This window comes from Mastacembelus armatus, chromosome 3 (assembly GCF_900324485.2).
Source record: "Mastacembelus armatus chromosome 3, fMasArm1.2, whole genome shotgun sequence".
In the NCBI taxonomy this organism is placed as follows: Eukaryota; Metazoa; Chordata; class Actinopteri; order Synbranchiformes; family Mastacembelidae; genus Mastacembelus; species Mastacembelus armatus.
The window spans coordinates 1,487,244-1,511,752 of NC_046635.1; the positions used below are offsets into that span (position 1 = coordinate 1,487,244).

Below are 24,509 nucleotides of genomic sequence, written 5' to 3' on the forward strand. Positions count from 1 at the left end.
ACTGTGTTGCTGCCAAGGTACAACCACTTCCCCTCCCACAGCTGCTTGCCTGAATCTGCCACTATCATCATCACCCACTGTAACCATATGCTGTGCTACATTCACGCAAGTGCAATCACATACCCACAAAACACACTGATAAACACACATCATCATCTCCGTCTACCTTGTGATTAGCGTGTTCTGACAGCCTCTGCTCTCGTCCTGCCCCCCTCCCCCAGCTCTGCCGCTCCTCAGTGGCTCTATAAGATATTTATAAACATCCTGATAGTTTTCTTCCACTCTCTATCATCCGAGGTGAATGCTGTCATGTCGGATTACTCCGCCGTGTGGCTGCTCTCCTGCCATTCATGAAAGGCACCGGCACGCTGGCACGCTTCTGTTTAAAACCACACAGGGTTTGTTCCAGATAATTAATTGTATTCATGTCATTTATGGTAACTTTCATTTTACCCTCACCTAGCTTGGCATGGAATAGACACTGCAAGGGATTGTGGGAAATTATCATTATATGTAACTCGTAAATTGAGTCATTCATTAAAAGAGAAAAAAAACAGTGCAGCTAAAATGCAGGTATACAGTTTTATATACACATTTTATGTAAGAGGTTTTGCACACACAGTTTTGCAAGTTTTAAGGATCTCAGTTCATCCCTAAAAGGGTTTTCTTGGGGATAATGCCTAATGGTGATCTTCTGTTAAGGCAAGGCAAGGCAAGTTTATTTATATAGCACAATTCATACACAGAGTAATTCAAAGTGCTTTACAGAAATAAAAGACAGGTTGAAATACATAAGCAAGAATAAAAAATAAAAAGGCATGCCACCACTTTGTCGCCATATTTGCCCCTTATGATATCGACTATCGGACCACGCTGACCCATATTTGTGGGTCCCCTACTTTCAGTTTGTCCCATCCCTGATGGACTAAAAGTACCTCAACACAGACTATCTGCGGAGACGATCCTGAGTCCCGGACTCTTATGAAGAAGATTCTTCATTTGTTCTTAAAAGTGTGTCGTATGTGTGGCTAGTTCAGCAGAACTGAACGTGCTAATTAACCTGCGATTAGCATGGAATAGGGAAAGTGAAGGAAGAAAACATAGTTTGATGAGATAGTTAAAGGAACTGTACCTTTGAATTAAAGCATTGAATTATATACAGTGCTGTGAAAAAGTGTTGGCTCCTTCCTGATTCCTTATTTTTTTGCATGTTTGTCACTTTAATGTTTCAGATCATCAAACAAATTTAAATATTAGTCAAAGATAACACAAGTAAACACATCATGCAGTTTCTAAATGAGGGTTTTCATTATTAAGGGAAAACCAAATCCCAAACTACATGGCCCTGTGTGAAAAAGTGTTGGCCCCCTAAACCTAATAACTGGTTGGGCCGCCCTGAGCAGCAACAACTGCTATCAAGCGTTTGCGATAACTTGCAATGAGTCTGTTCCAGTGCTGTGGAGGAATGTTGGCCCACTCATCTTTGCAGAATTGTTGTAATTCAGCCACATTGGAGGGTTTTCGAGCATGAAACCACCTTTTTAAGGTCATGCCACAGCATCTCAGTCGGATTCAGGTCAGGACTTTGACTAGGCCACTCCAAAGTCTTCATTTTGTTTTTCTTCAGCCATTCAGAGGTGGACTTGCTGGTGTGTTTTGGATCATTGCCCTGCTGCAGAACCCAAGTTCTAGTGGATCATCAAAATCAGTGGAGGTTTTCGTCTGAGGACCATGAATGAATCAGTCCCATCTCATGGGAGTCCATCTGGCAATGATGCCCCGTCAACATGTATTTCAATCTGCTGTAAGTCACATGCTGCAACACATTTTTTAAAACAAGTACAGATTTTGCTCTGTGGTAGAATGTGACCCAATCAGCAATCTATTAATTGAAAAATAACAAAATGATAATAAATTTCATGTTTGTTGATGTTAACACTCGACTGTACCGAGTTCATTAATGCAACTGCTCATGTGCAAACATAACTGCGTGTAGTAAGCTCAGTGCTTTTCCCCTCCCCGTCCCCTGTGACACACACAGACACACACTGGTGCGCACACACACACACAGCGCTGGTGCAAATGGAAAATGGGTTTTGCCAGTGACAATAAGGGATGAATGGAGAAGTGCTCAGAGTAAATGAGGTGATTTCCATGATGAAATAGAGCGATAAAAAGGCAGAGGAGAGATCGCTTTTTCTCTTCCCTTCTCTCACTCTGCCTTTCCTGCGCTTTGTTAGCCGCCTATTCATCATGACATCACAGCGATGAAGAATCCCCGCACACACACACACACACACACACACACACACACACACACACACGCTCATCAGATGAAGTGGAAACACACCGCTAAACTGAAATCATCCAGAGGAAAATGAGCTGAAGTTCTCTGCTGACATCTGTTTGATACTGTATGCCACCCATAGGTGACCTTGAAGTGAAGAGGGTGATGTCACTCTGGAGTGTTGAGCAGCAATCTGATGTGTGGGCGCTAAACTCCTGAGGATTGAAATAAGAGAGCAAGGAATTATTTTATGGACAATGGCAGGAACAAGGACAAAGTCAGGGGTACTGATGTAAATCTACAGCACATTCATGAAAGCCATTTTCCCCCTGCTCGGTGAGAGGCTGGGTGACTTCGGTGTAGGTGGGCTGATCCGTCTGTCCAACACTTTGATCCAAGACGTTTTGATAACTACTGGCCAGATGTGCGGGACAGATAAATCCCAGTGTGTCATGATGACACTTACGACTTTACGGTTGAGTCAACATCAGGCCAAAATCCCCCCTTGTCCCTCGGGTATATCTCTCACAAAGAGGTTGACACAACATTTTCTGAACTTATTTATGGAGCCCACTTCATCTTTCATTTGTACCACACTGGCCAACATTTCCTCTTGTCCACTGCAAACCATTTTAGAGACATCAGTTAGTAGTAAAGTAGTTAAGATTTGCTGATACTGCTACTGATACTGATAGTCACTCATTCAGCTGAGTTATTTTATTGACTGAAAATCATCAATAGCTCAACTAGAAACAAAACAAATAATTGGGTGCCATCATAAAATGTATTCAGAAAGAGTCCAGCTGAATTTGAACAAAAATCATTAGTGTGTTGTATGTTTTATCCAAGACTTCTGTACTTCTGGTTCTTTGTTCTGTAAGAGTTCCTTACTTTTGTTTCAATGCACAGCCCACTTTGTCCTTCTGTGGGTGCATGTACTATAGCTGTTAACTTCCTTTGCCAGGAAACAAGTTTGGCATCTAGATTAATGTGTGCTGGAGAACAATGCAAGACCATGCAGTTACATGTGATTACACCTGAAGGGAGCATGATGACCTGTGTAGGTTAATCCTGCGTCTGCCCTATCAGGGACCACATTGTTTGTATTATTGATTCTGTAAGGTATTTATTTGTATCGTATGTTGTCTTGCAAACAATGCAGGAATATTTCTAATGGTTTGGATTAGTGGTGGTGCAGACTGCCCTCTGGCTGTGTATGGATCGCATCTCATTGCAACTTAACTCAACCTGACGCCCTGATTTAGGAACACTTTGATATTGTTCATTGGTATCTGATATTTGAACAAGTAACCAGTTTTGTAGACTTTAAGGTGAATTACAATGTGAAGCCACCTCGACTTTTATTTACCATCACAGCACTGACATCTGTACTAGCACTGTGGAAGCACTGAACATAAATCTTGTAGTTTGATGTGCTATATATTCCTCATTTAATGGGGAAGAGAAGTGGTTAGCAACCTTGCCTCACAGCAAGAAGGTTCCTGGTTTGAAACCCATCAGGGGCCTTTCTGTGTGGAGTCTGCATGTTCTCCCTGTGCTTGTGTGGGTTTTCTCCAGGTCCTCTGGTTTCCTCCCACAGTCCAAAAACATGTATGTCAGGTGGATTGGTGACTCTAAATTGCCCATAGGAGTGAGTGTGAGTGTGTGAGGTTGTTTGTCTCTATGTGGCCCTGTGATGGACTGGGGACCTGTCCAGGGTGGACCCCTGCCTTTCACCCAAAGAGAGCTGGGATAGGCTCCAGCTGATCCCTGGGACCCTGGTTAGGACTAAGGGGGTCTAGATGATGGATGGATGGAAGTGAATATAACCCGTTAGCTGTCGAGAGTGAGGGACGTTAGGAAGTGTGTAAAGAATGAAGTTCCTCGAGGGATCCCAGAGACTTTAGTCATTTAAACTGAAAGTCTTTATTCTGACAAGCAGCACCAGCTCTGATTAGCAGTGTTTGGCAGGTTTGTCAAAATACTGTCCCCCCCCTCCTATTCTCTGATCAAGCATAACTAGGGAAAGAGAGAGTTTTTAATTTAACATGTTGTGTTTTAACTGCAGGTTATTTGCCCCAGAGGGATCATTTATATGATTTTCTAACAGCAGAATAATGTAGTTCCCTTCTTTCCAGCTGTATTGACAGGCATTGTGACATTGACAAACACCTTATTCATCCTACAGAGTTCCTCCTCTCCTTCAGGAATAACGCTGAAGACAATAGCAAACACTCTATAGAGAATTTTATTGGAATGATAATGTGTGGGCTCAAATCTGAAATTTGTCAAAGCAAGGATTATAAATATTTAAAGAAATGTAATATTGCTGTTTTGACTGTTTAGACAAAATATTTACCACAAGCCAAAGACACCAGGTTTGCCTTGTTTTGTGATATAAAATGCTGTAATTTATAGTTTTTATCTTGATAAGGAATGGTAAACCATCATCTGAGTATCAGTAGCTAAAGCCACAGTGGCTAGTTCAGACAAAACACCAGGACTTCTCCTCGCTCTTACAAAGACATTCATCCTTTCTCTTTGTGACATTTACTGCTAATCAACAGGTAGTAGAAGGAATCGGAAAATTCTCGTCAGTTCAAAGTTCTAACAGTGAAGGAGATGATAATTACTCTAGTTTGGTATTTGACTTCATCCCCGTCTCTCAGGGTGTAAAAACTACTGGAGGGGGTCTGTTGTGCCTCTGCAGCAGGTGCTCAGGGCTCCCTTCCTATTGCTCCCTTCCCCGTCCAGACAATGACACAACTTCCTTCCCTTAATATTGAGGAGACTTGTCACCTCCTATCATTAATCTCCGTCTACCCCCTGAGTGCTGTGCCCTTACAGAAGGTCACATGCAAACACACACTTGTGTGCACACACATGAACTACTATATAAACTTTCCTGCCACTTTCTTGCTTCCAGGTAAAGTCCTACAGTGCACAAACTTGTGTTACATGAAGAAAGATGACCCGGCACTCGACTAAGTGCACCTTCCCCATGTCTCCCTGACCAGAGACAACGCCTCCCTTGCAGGGGCATCAAAAGTTCAGAGCTGGGGCTGAGGACGGAGGTCAGGAAAGGACTGGTGCGGCTGGAAGAACAGAGGTTACAGCTAAAAAAAAAAAAAAAACAAGAGCTAGAGAACAAAAACAGGGACAGTGCTGAATATAACATTTCAGAATATCCTCAAAAACACAATTATATGACATAAGCACTATATCTGAACTACCCGAGTCCCCAATTTTACCCTTTTATTTACATTAAGTGAAGATGTGCATCAATTTTCAGGTTTTTTCCTTATAAATAAATTGAGGGTTTTTATTCAATTGAGCAAAATATTGTTAATGTTACTAAAACATTTAAAGTGGTGGGAGATAAGAAGAGAAATGGATGGACAATACTAATGCAGAGGACACGGGATTAACCAGTTAATGACCTCTGACCAGAAGGACTGAACTAATGCAAGAACCAGAGAATATGGAAATAACTCTCTATCACACAGCCAGACAGTGAGTTTGTCGTTTATTCTCAGGCTTGAGTATTAACTTAGGGAAAGTGTGTACAGATGCTTTCACTTCGCCCGTAGCTAAACCCAAGGTCGTGTTAATGTCACCTCTCACCATGGAGGAACAGTTGACACACTGTCTGTGTCCGGAAAAAGTCATCTGCTTCTCAGAATTCTGTCCTCATATCACAAATTTAAGTGAGACTGTTTTACTCCCTGCCAGGGCAGAAAGAGGAGACCTACAAATTCACTCACACACAGTAAATGACAGCTGACTGTATGCGATGTCACTACTAGCAAATTAGTTTCCAGGCACATATGCAGCTTGTCTCTGTCCCACCCTCACTGGCATTTAATTGCACTTGATATTTAAGCGCCGGAGCAGATCACATTACAAGTGGCTCTTCCTCCTGTTTGTGCTGGCGGCGTATTACATTATACGCTCCTCATTTCCCTAGCTGTCCTTCAGACTGCACTGAATGTCAGCTGCTCGGGGCATCGGGATTCTGTATCAATTATAAGAGTCGAGGCGGCTACTGTGAATCAGGCACTGATAGCATCAGCGCAGGCGGGGAAGTGGAGGAGGGCGAGCTCAGCACGGGTTGATAGAGCCACGGCCACTAGAAGGACACAGGTGGATGAGCCAAAGCGGACTGCAAGTCACCTCGGAATAAACCAGAAGAGATATTGGAGAATTAGAGAGAGAAGTAAATAAGAAATTTCATGTGGAAAGTACAATGGGGTGTTACATTTATACTGCTGATACTCATTTCTGTACCATATCAATAATTATTTTGTTTAAAGACCATGTTGCGGCTTTAGCCCATTAGGCATCTCGGCATGTGATATATTTTTAGACTGCCTTACTGCCCAGGAATCAGATTAATTGATTTCTGTCATATTGCTAATAAATCACATGTATTTGCTTGTCTTTTGTTGTTAAGAGTTAAGTTAGGAAGCAGTATTTTTGTGAACAATGGTGGGACCGTGGTGTGTTCAAGGAGGCTCCGTCATCTGATGTGTTTCTGCAGAAAAGTGTTGATTTCAGGAGCAGCATCTGCAAAACGGTCGTTCATGCTGGAGTGTTCATCAAGGCTGACTTAAAGATTTCCCATTCAAGGTTCTGCAACAGCAAACAGTTTGTACATGGATGCATTTAGAATGAAGAAACATAGACTATGCCAACATGACCCGTATCTTAATGTAAATAACGACAACATCTGTTTTCTAACCTGGCAGCTTTGTCCTTGAGATGTCAGATCACAATGACATTTATGCCTCTGCAATTTCAGTGATAGGAAAAAAAAAAAAGAATGGCAATGACATATATTAATATTAATAATCAGAATAATAAGAGGTGATGTGAAAGTGAGTAAAATCAAAGTCTGAATGAGGACATTTTTTGGCACTCAAGCCTTAGTGGCATTTTAAAAGAGGAGGTCAAATTAAGTTGAAACTTTTACATCTGTCGGAGAGAAGAAAAACTAACATGGCAGTTAATGAATATCCTTACAGAAACGTGACAGTTGGATCACCCTCAGGATGAGAGGCTGTAACGTTTCAGTTCTCCTACAGGAAACTAAGACAGCAACTGATGGATCTTAAGGGGAGAGTCAAGTCAGATGCAGCGAATACAAAAGTGAATGGTGGCGTTAAAAAAATTAAAAATTCTGCCGTGTGAGGAGACAAGTGGGAACTTCAGTGAGTTCAGTGACTTGCAAATGCATAGCATGACGAAGTGTAGGACATACGGGTATTTTTTTGTAATAAAGGAAATGTAATAATATGTAGTTTGAACTTTAATGCCATTGCAGCTGCAATATTTTTAACTGCTTTGTAAATTGTGGGTAGATTAATGTACCACGTATCTCTGGAAGTCAACTTTTTATGAGGTAAAAAAAGAAAGCTGTTTTCAGGTTTGTGAAAATGTATTTTCCAGTTGATAATTTTAAAAAATAGTTTAACTTACTAGCTCCCCGGTACCCAAAATAGTTATTCACCGGACAGAAAGGAAATGAAAAACTGTAATCTAAAAAGTAATAGGTGTTGGACAGATGCAGAAAGCAAAATGCTGTACAACATAGTTTCTGACATATGGCAGAGGAAGAATTGTGGAGACAATAATGTTTCATCTGGGTCTAAAATGATGTAAATGTCTGCATCTGTTTAACAACATGTTGCTCGCGGGTCACGAGTAGAGTCAGGCGCGCTTCCCACTTCCCAGGACTGATTATGATTCATCTTTCGCTCTGTAGGTTTGGAAGTGGGCTGTCTTACAGCTGGCAGAGCCGACGACAACTGTGGATGCTGTCAGGAACAGATGTGGCGCCTCTTGCATGGCTGATGTGTTACCAATGTTGGTTGTCGACATGTTGTGTTTAAAGACTGACAATCTAAAGAACAGGAGTGAATATGTGGCTGATGCAGTTGTCACTTTCAAATCAAACCCAGCGATTTAGAAAAGTGATTTTCGGAATAATTTATGTGCAGCACAGGCCCAGGGTTATCTACCCAGGGTTTGTGTGAGATGCATTTTGGTATTACTGTATTACTGTATATGAAGAAAATCCCCCCCCATGCAGCTCGCTTTGGCTTGGACCACTCTAAGGATTAGAGTTCAGATTAAATTTGGGATTAAGTTAGAATGAAAAATGGAGGATGGCTGACTGTTTTGCACCAACTTTTTCCATTATCCACCATACTGACTCAAAATCAGAGGAATTCCTTTGTTACATTAGTCCCTTGTTATGTGCAGTTTACTGGAGTTTGGCCAAATTTCTGCTCATTAGGAAGTTAAATGGTGTAAATAGCCAGTAAAACCAATATGAGCATAGAGGGCAAACTGGTAAACCCAATAAAAACCATACTTGGGACTGAAATTAACCAATCATGACATAAAAAGACACAAACGTCAGCTAAAGAGGCACAGCCATGTATTTACACAACAACAAAAAAGCATAGTGGCTAAATTTAATTTACTCTGACTGCAGTTAAGATGTTTGCACAGGGTGAAATATTCCCATTTTATAGTAAAAGACATTTCATCCTTGTAAATGTATTTCATCATAATTTGCACAGGAAGGAGGCTCCTCCATTTACATTTAACCATAGTTTGTTAAACTCCTTCCTGGCTGCTTTAATAAGTGGTGTAAAAATCCAGCCTTACTCTGATTACTGGTCATACTGGGATTGTTCTTCATGAATCACTGCAGTGAGTTTCACTTTAAGGTTGGTGCTTGTTTTAGATTATGGTTTGTTGGTCAAGGTGACAATTATTGAACATAGTTTGGGAAGTTTCTCACAAGTAAAAGTAGCAGGACATGTGTTCATGTAACCAGAGGATGAAGTTTGTGCATGTTTGTGCACGTGGAACATGAGAGTCGCTCAGTTGTTGTTCGGCTGGAGGATTTGACCTGTCCTCCAGCTGCTCTCTGCTGTCACGGTGGAAGCAGAGGGGCTGGCCTTAATTACGGGGAAGAGGTTGACTGTGACACTGACACAGGATGTGGTGGTGGTGGTGTCTCCAGGCCGGGGCCGGACGGGGCCCGCCTCACTCCCCGTTGCCGCATCGTGAGACAATGAAAGCCATTGCAGACCATCTGCTGCTGCTCCTGCTGCTGCTGCTGCTGCTGCCCTCCCGACAGTCCCGGGCACAGGGACAAATAACTCCCTGTGTGTGTGTCTGTGTGTGTGTGTGAGGGTGTGTGCGTGTGCGTGTGTCTGTGTCTGTGTGTGTCTGTGTGCGTGCGTGTGTGTGTGTCTGTGTGCGTGCGTGTGTGTGTCTGTGTGTGTGAGAGAGAATGCTGTTTCCTTCTGCTTTTTCCTCAGCTACTCTGCTGTCACTTTACTGTTTCTCCCACTGGACCCCATGCTGCCACGTCTACCTTTCAGGAAAATGGAGCACAGCCATAGTATCAGGGCCTGTAGAAACATTTACCAGCTCAATTAAAAATGTAGGAGCCTGTGAAAAAATACTATATTCTCAATTACAGTGTATTTTGCTCAAAACATACTGTGGTTGTTGACCTGAGGTGGTTCCTATAATTAGGTGTAAAATATCATTAAAATTCAAATTAAAAATGCACTCATTTAACATTGTCTAATTATCTCCAACTATAATATCTTCTTTAGGTAATAAATAAAAATACAGAAATATTTGATAAAATCATAAAATTCTGCTCAAACTCAGTTCGAGCTTTTTAAATTTTGATGCTCACAAAAAAAAAAACAGCTAAACTGTGTCAAAATTCACAAAACTTTCAAACTTTGTGTTTTTCCCAAGAGACTTTATAGGAGTAAATATGTTTGTCACTCTAACATGTGAAAACGTGTTAAAGCCTTTCCAACAAGGACAGACACATGTCAGAGAGGACAGTAGTTTGTGAATCTATAATTATAATGATTTACAAATAATGCTCACAGCTCCGCTAATTGTTTTTCGGGGGCAGCCATATTAAATATTGTCCAACCTGAGGACAAGTGATAATTCTCTGTGTGTGTGTGTGTGTGTAGTTTCACATTAGCCTTAGACGTCGGATCGAATGTTAATACCCAGACATAGTGAATACAGCAGCTTTAAAGCAGGGTACGATTAATGCTGTGTTCGTTTTGTGACATGTTGTGATGGCATTTTATTGTAAAACCAAAGATAATCAGAGCAAACAAGTTATTTTTGTGATCAACAAATCAGAAGGAAATTATTGAGCATGTGGAACTGGCCTCAGCATGTTTTTGCAGATTATTATTATATTCTCATTGCTGCCTTCAGGGCCCCCTGTGCCTGTAGAGCTGGGGAGCTTCGACATAATTTGTAACACTCCTCTAGTTGAATCATGCACAGAAAATACCTGGTTCTTTGATTAAAAAGTTAAACTGCAACCCTGTGAATCTTCCAGCGATTAGTGAACTACAACTCCCTAAGTGTTGAGAAAAGTGGTAACACAATCTGAACAATCTAAATTAATTAACTTTTGGATTCCTGATCAATTCTGGATAAATTCAGCAGCCGTGAGGCCTTGTTTATTCCCTGCATGAAAGCATGTCAGTTGACTTCTCCATAACAATAGACCTCGATGCTTGATGCTGTATTATACTGGTCTGGTGGTCTAGTCCAGTCTGCTGTGGAAAATTAGCAGAGAAAACATCAGAAAGAGATCAGATTGCTGTTCGAACCACAGCTACACAGTCACTTTTACATTTTTGAACTTCAAACATACCTGAAGCATCACTTTGATTACGAAGTTCCCACATTTGAAGTCGCAGTTGATCAGAACTGAATCCCTCACACGTATGAATATATCTGACACCCAGTGAAGTGTCCACCTCTACTGCCACATCACCAGTACAGCTAGTTACGCTGAAGATCCCAAACTTATTATATCATCATGAAGTTTATTGTCACCGTGAAAAAAATGTTTATTCTTGTTTTTATTCTTGCTCGTACCACCCACATAAACTCATACCGGCTTGTGAATAACATTAACTAATCTCATAACTAATCTAACACGCACAACTGAACCTAAAATTAAAAGGAATATCAAAATAAACCTAATGTAATATCCACACAGACACACACACACAAACACACACACTTTGTCGGCATCCGCTCCAGGTAGCAGCTGCCTCAGGATGGGAATAACACTGAGGCTAATTAAGCGTTCCCACATTGTGTTGTCAAATATTTATACCCCAATATCGTTTCTCCTGTCAAATGATTACTGCCTATCTTCGGTGAAGTCACAACAAGTGCAGTGTTGTTTCTCTGATGCCTCACAGGCTCTTTGTGTATCCTCATCTCTCAGATTTTTTTTTTGGTCTCCTTTAGTTTTTGTCCATGTTTCTTTTGTGTTGCTGCTTTTTCTGATTCGGTTTTTGTTCTTTGTTTCTATCTTTATTTTCCCTCGTCGTAGTTTCTCTGTTTCCGTCCCCGTTTGAACGTGTCGGCCTGTTTCTCTCCGTCGTCCTTCATCACTTTCCATGAAGCGCACAGACCCACAAAGACGGAACTTTTTGTAAACTTACCACAGGTAAGTCCCCCCCCCCCCCCAAAAAAAAACAACAACATGGTCCAAATTGTCAGGGTAATAACTACCCCACACCTCCTCACCTAAGTTATTATTGCTTTCTCTTTCCTATCATCTACAAGGTGAATGGTGGCTGATGTCAATTAAATCATGCAGATCATTAGCTATGAGGCTTTGCTGTTGCCTAGCAACTGTTCCCTAATGGTTGAATCTGGCCAATAAGCTGATCACCATAAATACCGATGACCTTCCTGACAAATTTGGTTGTGTGTATAAGTATTTGTGCACATGTGTGTGTTTGTGTTGTGTTACAACAACCTGACACAATGAGAGCTAAACTCAACCATCTGCTGCTTGTGCCCTTACAACAGTTCTTACCATAGGGACAATCAAGGTTGTGTGTGTGTGTGTGTGTGTGTGTGTAATACAGTTCATAAAGTAGTAAGGCATGCTGCCCATGCCTGAGGTTTAAAAAAAAAAAAGAGATCTAGTAAAAATAACAGGATGAACAAAATAAGAACAAAAGACACAGAACGCACACAAACGAGCACACGTGTACTGTTCTCACAGCAACAAGCCAAAGTGGGTTGTCTTTGTTTCATTCAGTCATCTGAAGGTTTATCCAGATGGTGTTGTTGCAGCAGCAACCAGCATCTCACTGTTTGTTTTCTTAAACTTTCAACATCAGTGCAAAATGGTGAGACAATTTGGATTTAATGAGCAGGAGTTACAGCATTTTGTCGCCTACTTGATGCTCGATCTTACTGTTTACAGTCAGTTTGCTGACCGTGTCTCTTACACTGCTGCACTGGATGCATTCTCAAGCTTTGATCAGTTTAACCAGTAACTCTGTTAAGACCACAGGAGGTGATGACATGTTTGCTTATGAGGTTAGGCACTGGTGAGTAATTGTGAGCACCCACGGGGAAATTGTACTATGGCACAACCTATTTGTAAGAATAGTAATGTCCACTGAAGCTCTAAAGAGTGCCGGGCGTAGTGTTGAGGCACGGGCATCTACAAGCTGAGCTAATAGCTTCAAATGAACCTGTGTATGTTGTGTCTTGCTTGACATGCAGTAATTTCAGAGCAGGAAAAGTTGGAAAACAAGCAGGACGCTGGCCCTCGGGTGGCACGGATTGCCCGGTCCTCTGTTATAGATTATGTTTATAGATTTTCTCTATATAGGTGTTTGAGACAGTACATTAGCAGAAAATCAATAGCACCAGTCCTCTGTGGAAGTGCATAAAACAAAGTGTCACTCTTAGTGCTCGACATCCTGTGCTCATATGAATGATTGGTGGTGAATGTGGGCCTGTGCAGAACTTAAAGGAACAGCCTTCTCTCTAGTCAGAGAACAGAGGCACATTGATTTCTAAGGGCTTAATCGCATGTGCCGTGTTTCTCTGATTATAGTTTCCATACAAGTTCATTTGGGCACGTGTGTCCCCCATACCGCGTGTGCATTTCAGCTTGTGTCTGTTATTAGTTTGTATGTGTGTTTGCCAACAATCTCCAGGAGGCCCGTGCTCATCCAGTAGTTGGTAGTAAAGGAATATGTTCTCAAAGCTCATTTAAAACAAGAACGAAGAATCGGCTCATGTCTGGAACAAAGTTTTGATAGATGTGAGTTACTGCGTGAGAAGATTGATGAGTCTAAACTGGTGAAGGTGGTAAGTTCATTGATCTCTTGTATGATTTGAGAACGTCAGGTATCAGATTCAAACGAGGTACAAAACATTATTATGCAAAACAAGACTCTTCACTGCAATATGAATTTCAATATGCCAGTTTGTATCACTGATGGATGATTAGCCAAAGCGGTGGGAAAGGAAATGGGTTTATGAATTGGTGATACTGCAGGTCAACATGTGGGTGAGCGAAAGTTTGTACAATCCAGTCAGTCCAATCCAAGTATTTAAAATGCCTCTCATTCTCCAAAGTCCCAAACACCCCAAAGAGTCACAGCTCACTTTAACGACCATAAGCCGCCGTATTAGTCAGACTCTGTGGATTTTAGAGATGCTTTCTGGCAGCACTAATGTTAGAGGGAGGTGACAGTATCATACCATTTTCAAAGTAGTCGGTCTAAAACATAATGCAAACTTTTTAGTGCATGACATATTGCCTGACTGTGATCTGAAAGTGCGAACATATGGATGTGCTCGTTGTGTTTTCGCATGATTTCTTTTGTGATGGGGAAGGCAAATGTCAGATAAATTGAACAGCTTTGTGCTGTGCAGACACATGATGTATGCTAATAATGTTAATGTTACCAATACATCAGATGGCAAAAGCGGATCGTGCCTTTCTCCATATATCTCGCTGCTTTGAAGCAAAGTCAGTTTGCTTTTAGGATTTCAATTGCACCAGTAAGACCCTAGCTGCTCAGTAATCCGTTAAAATGTGAGGAAAGGCGCACACTGTGCCTCCTCCTTCTGCCTGATATATGGATTTATCAGTTTATGGGGCCCCCAGATGTCTTTTTCTAAGCTTTGCAATAAGTATATCTGTGTGAACATCCTGCACAGACACACACTCACACACACAGGGCACCTGTCATCCAGGTAAACTGTTCCACTCGGTCTGACACGGGGACCCTGTCACAGTTTCAGTCGTCAGAGTGTCTGTCGGAAAGTCTGTCAGTGTGCAGCTCCTCGTTGGAGCAGAGTGATGGATAGATTAAACCACCTTGCTCACACCGTTTCCTTCTCCTGAGAACCGCAGCGTTTTTCAGTTCGCCTACCCACGAGCCCTAATCTGCCAGACAATACAAACAGCATGTTCCTTAGCCATCTCAAATCTGCTCAGCCAGAGCGGTTGCTGCTCTTTATGTGTGTTCTAGGACAAGGATGGTGATAAGAGCTTGTGCTCTCTAAAGGCCCTCTAATTAAATGCATCAGTAGTTCTTTATCTTCTGTGGCTTTAAAAGAGGACACACGGCGTCAGAGAGATGGGCTGCATGTAGATTGTTCTTTTTTGTGTTTGATTTTGTTTGTAGCACTGAGGGATAAAAGGGTGTAGTCACTAAACTCTGAGGTCTGCACACACCCTCATTGTAGAGCTGAACCCCCCCACCTCACTCGTGAAATCATTTGGCTGTCCCTGTGGCTCAGTCCATATTAAAGGATAATACCGCAGTTCTTTTGAAGTTTGCACCAACACTCAAAGTTCCTGCTGCCACAGGAAAATAGTGGGAGACATCCAGACTAATTTTCCTACTTCACAAGTCGAGGTTTTTGATAGCAAAGCTGTGTGTAAGTCTCAATTATCATGGTGCGTAATTGCTGGCTGGTGTTAATGTCCTCCTTCATTTATGGCCTTTTCTGTTCATTCAGTTTGAAAAACATGGTCCGCACACAGATTGAGTCCATCACAGGAAGAAACCATTTCTTTTGTCCTTATTTCAAGGTGCTGAATGAGAGTTCTGCATTATATTAAGCTCTGCTGCCTGTCAATCACCTGACATACACAAAAAAACTGTGTCCTCAGGAAGATAAAAAAAAATCCTCAGCATTTTACCAAAAAAGTGGAAGTTTCTAAACAAAAACTTTAAATTGATGATTCCATTCATTATTCAGGTTGAGTTGGTTATGACAGAATCAAAGAGGTGTTTTAGCATTTTAATGTCCAAACATGAATAAAATGTGAGGTTTTGTTGTACTGTATATCAAACATAGAGGCAGGATACGAATGTGAGATCAGTTGACAACAGAACAAAACCTGAGAAAACTAAACATTGACCTATAAAATATAAACATACTGTAAGTCTGAGAAGCGCCTGGTCCAATCAACAGCACAGTCGCTTCTTTGTAGATTAGTAATTCAAGTTATCACCAAGTGTAAAGTTTGAGGGCTGTTCATGTGCACCCTGGGGAGTCTTTTCACGTTACACAGCTGAGTCAGAGTGGAGTCCTGTTGAATGTGAAGCTGGAAGATGTTAAATGAGGAGGTCAGTCTTTGCATGGACAGGGTCAGAGGGAGGAGAGCTTCCTGAGAAGATGGTGGAGGATCTTCTTGACTCTCTCTCCCTTTTTCTCTCCAAACTCTAATTTCATTGAGTTAGAGGTGGTGTTTTTTCAATTAGGAGATGTTAATGATCATTTTCAAGTGATTATTATGTTGTTTGTTTGTTTGGTTTTTTTGTTATTCCAGGAGTGTTTGCAGGCCACAGTGGGATGTGGACCAGATATTCCAGACTGTTAGCTCTAAATTGTGAGAGTTTCAATGGGTTGGAGGTGTCAGGTTTAACCGCCATGCAGGAGATAAGGGGTCCTTATCTTGAACACTAATGCCAGGTCATTTTGAGTCAGTCAGCCGTTTGATTTGCTGTCTACAGTGTTGTTGACCAGTATTCCTGGGGGCTCATTCACCGTCTGCTCTGAGGGGTCCTTGCCTTTTATTGTGTTTATTTGGATTTTTGTAAAGCTGGAAACACGTGAGGGTCAACTGGTGTCATGTGCAAACACTTGTGCCTGAAACTCACTTAAACTGCAGGTCGAAGCATTTAGCCGCCACTGAATTTGAATTTTAAAAATGCAGCCTCATTATTGGCTAATTCCACTACACTGCTGCAATACGATACTGAAGAAATTCTTTTTATTTCATGCCCTGACTTCTGATTTAGCTGCACATGTGTCAGCTTGGTCACACCGCTTTAGAATATACTTTTAAACTATGAAGAAGTGAACAGTGCACTCTCATTACTGCAGTCTGTGCTGTCTCCTAGTCAGTACAGTATTAAAAAAAACAATTAACACACAGTCACAAAACCGATGAGGGTCCCTTATCCTACTAAGATGTTAGTAGTCAAGCAAACCTGCCAAACAGCGTCGGTCAATAACTGCAATGTAATTATTGACTTTAAAACTGTAATGACGATACTGTAACTCAATAACTGCCCAACGTAGTTAGATAATATTGTTTGCAGTCAAAACTTTACCATCCTGATTTCCTACATTTCATTACGAAGACGTTATGTGCAGTGACTGAGACTTTCATATAGAAATAATAATTTGTGTAAAAATGACTATTAATGGAAAATGTGAAGATGTTTCAGTCATTTGTGTTGAAATTAAAAAAAAGTTGATTAGTTGTTTACACCAAGTAAATTATAGGAAATAAATAACCTATTGTGCATGTGTGTGCGTGCATGTGCGTATTCACGCCTTTATGTGAAAGCAAGGCTCTCATTTATGATGTTGTGTAATTGCTGGGTGAGACTGACTGTGCACATGAAAATAGAGATCCACAGACAAAGTGAGGCAGAGAGCAAAAATAGATGGAACTTTATCTCAGGAGCCGTAGTGACATTTCTGCTCAAGCCCTTTACAAAAATTGAAATGTTTTAGCAGGAGACGCTTTTCACTTAATTCTCAGCCTTGTTTTAGTACTGGGGTGTCTGTCTACAAACACTGAATTAATTCCTTTGTGTTAAACTTTACTGTACGTTCTTTGCATTAGGTTCCCAACTTAATTCAATTAAACATTGGACAGTTCATCTATAGTAACAGCTCAGGTTTAATACAGATTTGTGTTAGTTTGAATAGAAATGTGCTGAGGTACTACAGCTAAGATTAGTTCTCTTGAAGAACCCACTAGTAAAACAAGTAGAAATAATGTTTGCGTCTGTATTTTCTTGAAAGAAAATGTAATTGCTGCATTTAAAAAAACACATATATAGAAGTCAAATAAGAAAGAAACTACACTCTGGACACTTTCACCATTTTTACACTCACCCAGAGTTTCTGGCTAAATTTACTTTTAATCATGAGAATTAAGTGTTTCTGTCCAGATGTTTTTTCCGTTTTGTCTTATCTAAGTGTAGCTGATTTATTTTACTTTATTATCTTTATTTCAAAACCTCACTGTGTAATTTTATTTTGGGAAATATCTGCTTTGTGTGTTGCTAATCTTATTTTGAGATAAGTGTAAACCCCTAGTGTACAATAGTTCCTTTTTACCTGTTGTAGCGGGGGGGGGGGGGCTTTAATTAATGAAACACACGACAGATGCACATGTAGCGTCATAGCGGGTTCCCGGGAAAAGCTGGATAACGCCGGTTCGATGCTCTTTTCACCTCGACTAAGCGTCAAAGTCATGTATTTTGGTTCAAACTACATGGAAACACAATGTCATGTTGCTGTGAACGTGTTTTTAGAGTTTGTCGTTGTTTTTGTTTGGCAAAACACGGACTTTATTGACGTTTATTTTGACGGAGATGTTGCCTCATTAGCATATTGTTTGACCTGCTACAGGAGACTGGGAGAGAGTCTACCTGTGTGTGGACTGACTGAGCCACCTGCTACTGTGTTTATAGGTACGTTTGACTTGTTTTCATGTCGGATATATGTACATTTGTGTTACAGGCACATTGACACCATTAATTTGACGACAGGAATATTTTTCTGTCATGCCAATGTTTGTTTATTTTTTTTAATTTAGTTTCTTCTTCCTTTTAGAAAGATGCATATTTCTGTACATTTACTGTGTCTATAGCTTGTTCCTGGAAAAAAAAAAAAAAAGATGATGATGTGGGTCCCCTGCAAAATCAAATTGAGTCTTTCAGCCAAATTTTGTGAAACTCTGTTTGTGAGTGACAGACCATCAGAAAACCTGGAGAGAAATTGATTTAACAATTTAGACTTTGTTCAGTGTGTGACCGTTTTCTTTTTTGTTTTCACCAAGTGCCAAAGTTTCATATTTTGGAAAAGAATCAGGCGAATATTTTTAGAAGTTTTTACAGGTTTAGCAGCTTCTTCTTCGGGTGAGTCTCAAACAGACGGAAAAACGAGCCGCTCAAAGAAACTAATCAGCTGCTGCGACTCAGGTTGATTAGAGTAAAGAAAATAAAGGAGTTTCAGTCAGCAGGAAACGATATTGTTGTTGGTTAGAAAACTGTTTCCATTAACATCTGCATAGTATTGGCTGACGCATACACACACTCACACACACGTATATGAAGTCGTCTTCTCTCTTTCAGCATCCAAGAAACATCCAGACACACACCCACACACACTCTCTCTCTCTCTCCCTCGCTCTGGTGCAAGTACACATACACCCATGCACATACATGCACACACACAGTCCTCTCCTGCTTTATTTTTAGCAGTTCTCCTCCCTAGCCCTGACCTACATCACAGCATGAATAAAGCAGCAGAGAGATGAAGAAAGTGAGCTGAGAGGGGGGGGGGGGCGAGAGAAGGGGAGGAGGATTTCTCGGGAGGAGAGGGAGAAGGAGAGACAGAGGGAGGGAGAGACACACCGGCAAATCCAGAAAAATTAATTCCCCCCCTGTGTGAAATGACAGTTCCAGTTCTGTCAGCAGACCTCACCTGGTACGACACTCCCAGAGGAGGCTGCAAAGGGCGAGCACACACTCCCAGACATGCGTTGAGACGCACACAGATAGGGATATAGGACATTGGAATGACAGAGATCAGAAAACCTCATCTTGCCTCAGACTTCATGCTTTTCCCACTTCAAATGAAAGCTGACAAAAGCAGCAAGCACTCGACTTTGAATTATTGAGGCCGCGTGTCTGCAACATCATAGGGCGGCCATCGTCAGGCCTGAACAATGCTTCAGTGGCTTCTGCCAATAAAGGGTAATCAAATGAGCAGCTTTCAGGGTGGAGTAGTGCTTCAGGACAAGGCGAAGATTTGATTCAGGTGGTGTTTCGCAGCCTCAAAGGACTCGAATAAGTTCCGTGTTTTTGATGTAGCAGATCAATGCTTTTTACGCTCAAGGCCGGCGAGGCTTTATGTGCCTGAATACATGATCTGTCTCTTTTGAATGTGCATTTCAACACCCCTACTGTACCACTATCCAAGGATGAAATTTGCACAGAAAAAAAACCTCTGGGTGTCGCATGTAAGTCAATTACATACTTCACACACATTCATTCTGTGGTAATGGGAAAGTGTGAGCTGAAAATCTCAAAGCTGGGATGTATTTATCCAACAAGAGGATATGGAAATACACTCTCTCCTTCCCTTAAGTACAGTGTACAGCATCCTTTAAGTGGCGAAGAGGCCTGTTAACCTCGGGAAACTGTTTTTCTGCTGCTGCTCACATCCATATAAATGCGCTGTACAGTACACATACATGCAGACACATGCACACAGAAATCTAGACCTTTCTGCGTAACACCTCCCTTGTGTGTTTCTGATTCCATTAAATCAGCCATCATCCTGCCCAGCTAATGCCTCCCCGAGCTCTCTGTTTCACTGCTCACACGACGTCTTTAGGTTATATTAGGAAGCAAGAGATTCTGTGCATAAAAAGAGGCTGCGATGTATCACGATATTCTTCGAGCATTACGTGTGTCAGGGAAATTGCCCTGCTGTTCTCTGTCCTCTTCACTTTGTGTTCTCATTTCATCAGCGCTCTCCTTTCCTCTAGTCTTGTCTTTTCTCGCCTCTTTCCTCTTTTTGGTAGCTCAAGCTAAAAAACAAAACAGTGGAAGTTATAAATGTGTATAATTAATATTTAGGTGAGAAAAACTGACCTTTGAAAAAGTTATCTTATTTTTCTGTGTTAAGCAACAAGGTGATGCCCCGAGACCACGTTTTTGTAAAATATAAAGCAACACATTTTGACGAGCTTCGGAGGAGTCGCTCCGTGTGTGTCTTTAGAGAACAGCCAGGGAGTTATTAATCCACTTTACCTGCTGTGTTTGTCCTCAGATATTGATGAGTGTGCAACCCAGATGCATTACTGCCAGTCGAACACGGTGTGCGTCAACCTGCCTGGCAGCCATCGCTGTGACTGTCTTCCAGGCTTCATCAGAGTGGACGAATACTCCTGCACTGGTATGTCCACGCAAATACGCTGAGTCAGCATATTCTATCACCGTGCGTAACAGCATGCACATAGCTCCAATGCACGTTTTGGACCGACTGAAAAACAAAGCTATGTGATTATCATTGGGTGTTTCATGGTGTCATACCACAACATCCAGGGGTTCCATGGCAAACGGGATCACCGCCACACTGCGGCTCAAAGCTTTGCTGCGCTCACATTGCCAGCTATTGGGCTTCCTTTTGTGAAAATGCAAAAGAATCAGCTGAATTGAGAAAAATGTTGATCCAGTGTGATGTGTAATGATGCTGCTGCCTATTGGGCAGTTTCCCAGTGGCTAGTGAGCTGGAAACTTTCTCTTGATGTGTTGTTGTGATTGTGTTTACAGGTGGCAATACTGCTGCCTTTTCACAGAGCGTTGCCACAGTAAAGAAATATCCACCTCTGCACCCATCAGGGCAGCTACTTGTGGAATTAGATAATACCAGCAAAAGGCTAAAAATGTAAAGTGCATTATAATAATGCATATTAAATTACTGGATTGTTATCATGGATGCATGAATCTATATTTATGTATATACTTTCTACTACTTTTAATATGTTTAGGCGTTTTATTCCATAAAAATGCATCAGATTTTATAAGCTGATAAGCAGTAAAATATGAATCTGAAGTATAAAGTGGAAAAAAGCTTATCTGTGCTATAGCAAAAGTATTTTCCCTTTTGCAGATAAAGTTGAAAACCCTGGAGAACTGAATGAATGAGCGTCTTAATTATTAAACCAGCATATGCGTTTCTTTTCCAACATTAAATGGCATATGTCGTGATCTGTGTTCAGTGATTCCTAAATACATTGGGAGATGTTAGTGTCCGTCAGCCACTGACCACATGGCTCTCTCAACTGTTGATGCTCTGTCTTTTGTTATCTGAAATTAAAGTGCGTAGAGAAGTGAATGCAAACTGATTGGTGAACACCCTGGCCTCTTTGTAAAGGTTGGAAGAATCAGAGTGTGATCGAACAAGAACGGGTGATTGCAGCCATTCAATTTTTTAATGGCTCCGCTACCATAAATATTCTGATTTAAAATATTCTGCTTCATCTACATCCTTGACCTTCTCAACACTGAATGCCATGGCAAAGTATGGAAATGCTTTAACCAGCATATTTGCCTGTGTGGGCACCACGGTGATTGAGTGGTTAGCACTGTTGCCTCACATCAAGAAGGTTCCTGGTTCGAAACCCATCAGGGGCCTTTCTGTGTGGAGTCTGCATGTTCTCCCTGTGCTTGTGTGGGTTTTCTCCAGGTACTCTGGTTTCCTCCCACAGTCCAAAAACATGTATGTCAGGTTGATTGGTGACTCTAAATTGCCCATAGGAGTGAGTGTGAGTGTGTGAGGTTGTTTGTCTCTATGTGGCCCTGTGATGGACTGGGGACCTGTCCAGGGTGGACCCCTGCCTTTCACCCAGAGAGAGCTGGGATAGGCTCCAGCTGATCCCTGGTACCCTGGTTAGGAATAAGGGGGTACAGATGATGGATGGATGGATTTGCTTGTGTTTAACAATGCAATGTAAATATTCCACCTAAGTTTGTCTCAGTAGATCTCAGGATAGACTACGGTGACACCTGTTCTGGCATAGCTAGTTTACAATGTTTTATAGTGTTTTTCTCTAAGCGGGTTTAGAGCAGCATGTTTTCTCCGGAGTAAATAGGATGTGCTTGGTTGGTGCTCAGTGTTTCTCCAAAGAAGTGTTCTTTAATTAGCTCAGAGTTGGCAGCCACACAGGGACAAGGATCCATGGACAATCAATCTATTTTGCAGCTTGTAAACTGTCCTGGCTGCTGACTGGGAGCACTCTCTACATCTGCTGGAGGAGATAAATCCTCGCTGTGTCTCCTTTTCCCTCATCTCGTTTCTCCTTCAGCTTTTTCTCGAGGGTTTCGGTCCTTGCATGAATATAAAGCAGAGTTAGCATTCATGGTGCAAAGAGGCAACTCCTCGTATTTCATAGCACTAACATGATTGCCCATTAGCTGCTGTAATTGGTGCATTGTGTTCAAATCTGTATTGTTATTCTTCATTGTGTCTGTGGATCTGTCGGCCCTCCATTAAGCTGGCCGCACACAGACACAGGAGATACCGGCTTGTTTTGAAACAAAGACATTTGCAGGATCTTTGAGCACTCAATTAAATGAGTAAAAAGGTTTATTCAGGACCTTTAGAACGGACCGCATATCAGGTAAATTAGCTCCAGTGTGTGTAGCTCTTGACTTAGCATTAATCAGAGTAAAGGGGTATACGGTGACGTCACTTTGTTCTCAGCATCACCTCTTCAAACCAGCGAGTGGCCAAACTATCTGCAGTGGTTACTGGGAATTGGTAGAGTTGTGTTACCGTGCAGGGAACAAATTCATATCTAGATGTGTATAATAATATACCTCACATTTAGTGGCGTGTAGATTAAAAATGTGTAAAGTTGGAAGTTGTCTGTCCACCGTTACGTTAATACTTAACAGGAAATTCCTGTAAGTATTAATTCCCAACAAAAAAAAAAGTTTTTACCTTATTATAGGAACAGAGCTGAAGGCATATGCTGCCGTTTCCTGATCCCATTAATGTGCATCCCTTTTTAGGGTTGGGCTGCCTAAACGAAATCAACGGGACTGTTTTTAATGGTTTATAATCTTGCAATGAATTTGGACAGAATGTTTTTAAGGATATTTTAAAGTGCTGGACTTTGAGCACAGGCAAACACCAAATTTCAGTTGTATAGTAATAGGAGTTATAGCAGGATAATGACCCTGTTTATTGAAAAGGGTCTTACTGTACGTATTGATTTTCATGTTACCTTTTCTCGTACCAGCGGTCTGTGACGCCACCTGTTTTGCGTTCACATTGACAGCATCCTGAAGGCCAAACCAGTTTGCGTTGTAGCAGGACGTTACCCTTTACGCTGCGTCACTTCCCTGAAATCCTCTGTTTTCTGTGCACAACGGATCTTTACAATCTCAGAATGAGTTCTTTGATTTTGTTTTTCCGTGTGAGTGCACATCGTAGGTTCTAACTTCTTCATGGTTGCCACTTGGGGTTCAGTGACTGGGGGGCGACATCAATACTTGTTGATGTAAGGAAGCCACCTGTACTGTGACAGTCGAGCAGAGATGAGATAAAGCGCATGGAGATGTGTTTCATGAGTCACTGATGGCAGTAATATGGTTGTTCCTGCCTTTTCACATCAGGCTGGAGTGTGTCTGTGTGTGTTTACTGTACGTGTGCGTCTCTACGGACATCAGGCAGATCGTGGTCCTGTTGCTTCATTGGCCCACAAACAAATTTACTCTCCATATAACAATGTGAGGAGCTTTTTCCTTAGACTAATAAAACGTCACCTATAGCGCTTTATACGATACATCATGTATCACCTTTAGCACTCTCAACCTCATCTCTTTCTCTCTCCTGCCTGGTGGAGAAGCCTGTCCTTTGTGAAGACAGCACCCTGTAAACAATGGAAGGTAATTGTGGTTCCACTTGATTTCACCTCTATGGAAGCAGGCAGCTCTGGGGAAACAGCACGGACAGAGGAGAGAAAAGAGGTGGAAGGAAGTGCGCCTCAAAATGCCTCAGAGCTGTTGTCACTTCCATGTTTATGCAGCCCAAATCAGCCTACAGTTCACGGTTAGTGCAGGACGACTTTATTTGCTGCGTGTTAAAAATAACTTTTGGTGTCACCATTTAAATTACGTCTAATGTGAAAAGGATTACGCAGACATAATCCATAACAAATGTGCCACAGTTTCTCCTGCTTTGTCAGATTTGGTAATCCAGCCACTGACTTTTATTCGTGAAGTTTGAGGTGTTTGTCAAACCCAGTTTCTCTTCTGTTAATTAA

General features: G+C 41.6%; 1 protein-coding gene across 2 annotated transcripts in view; it reads left to right on the forward strand.

Moving 5' to 3' along the window:
* Positions 1-24,509, forward strand: part of LOC113138299 (protein kinase C-binding protein NELL1) — a 208,442-nt gene that overhangs the window by 122,620 nt on the left and 61,313 nt on the right. Inside the window, exon 13 of one of the 2 annotated variants that reach the window (XM_026320617.2) lies at positions 20,507-20,632. The exons of the other annotated variant lie outside the window; for it this stretch is intronic. Within the exon in view, the coding sequence (XP_026176402.1) occupies positions 20,507-20,632 (126 nt within the window). The remainder of the gene's footprint in view (positions 1-20,506; positions 20,633-24,509) is intronic. 2 annotated transcript variants of the gene reach the window in all.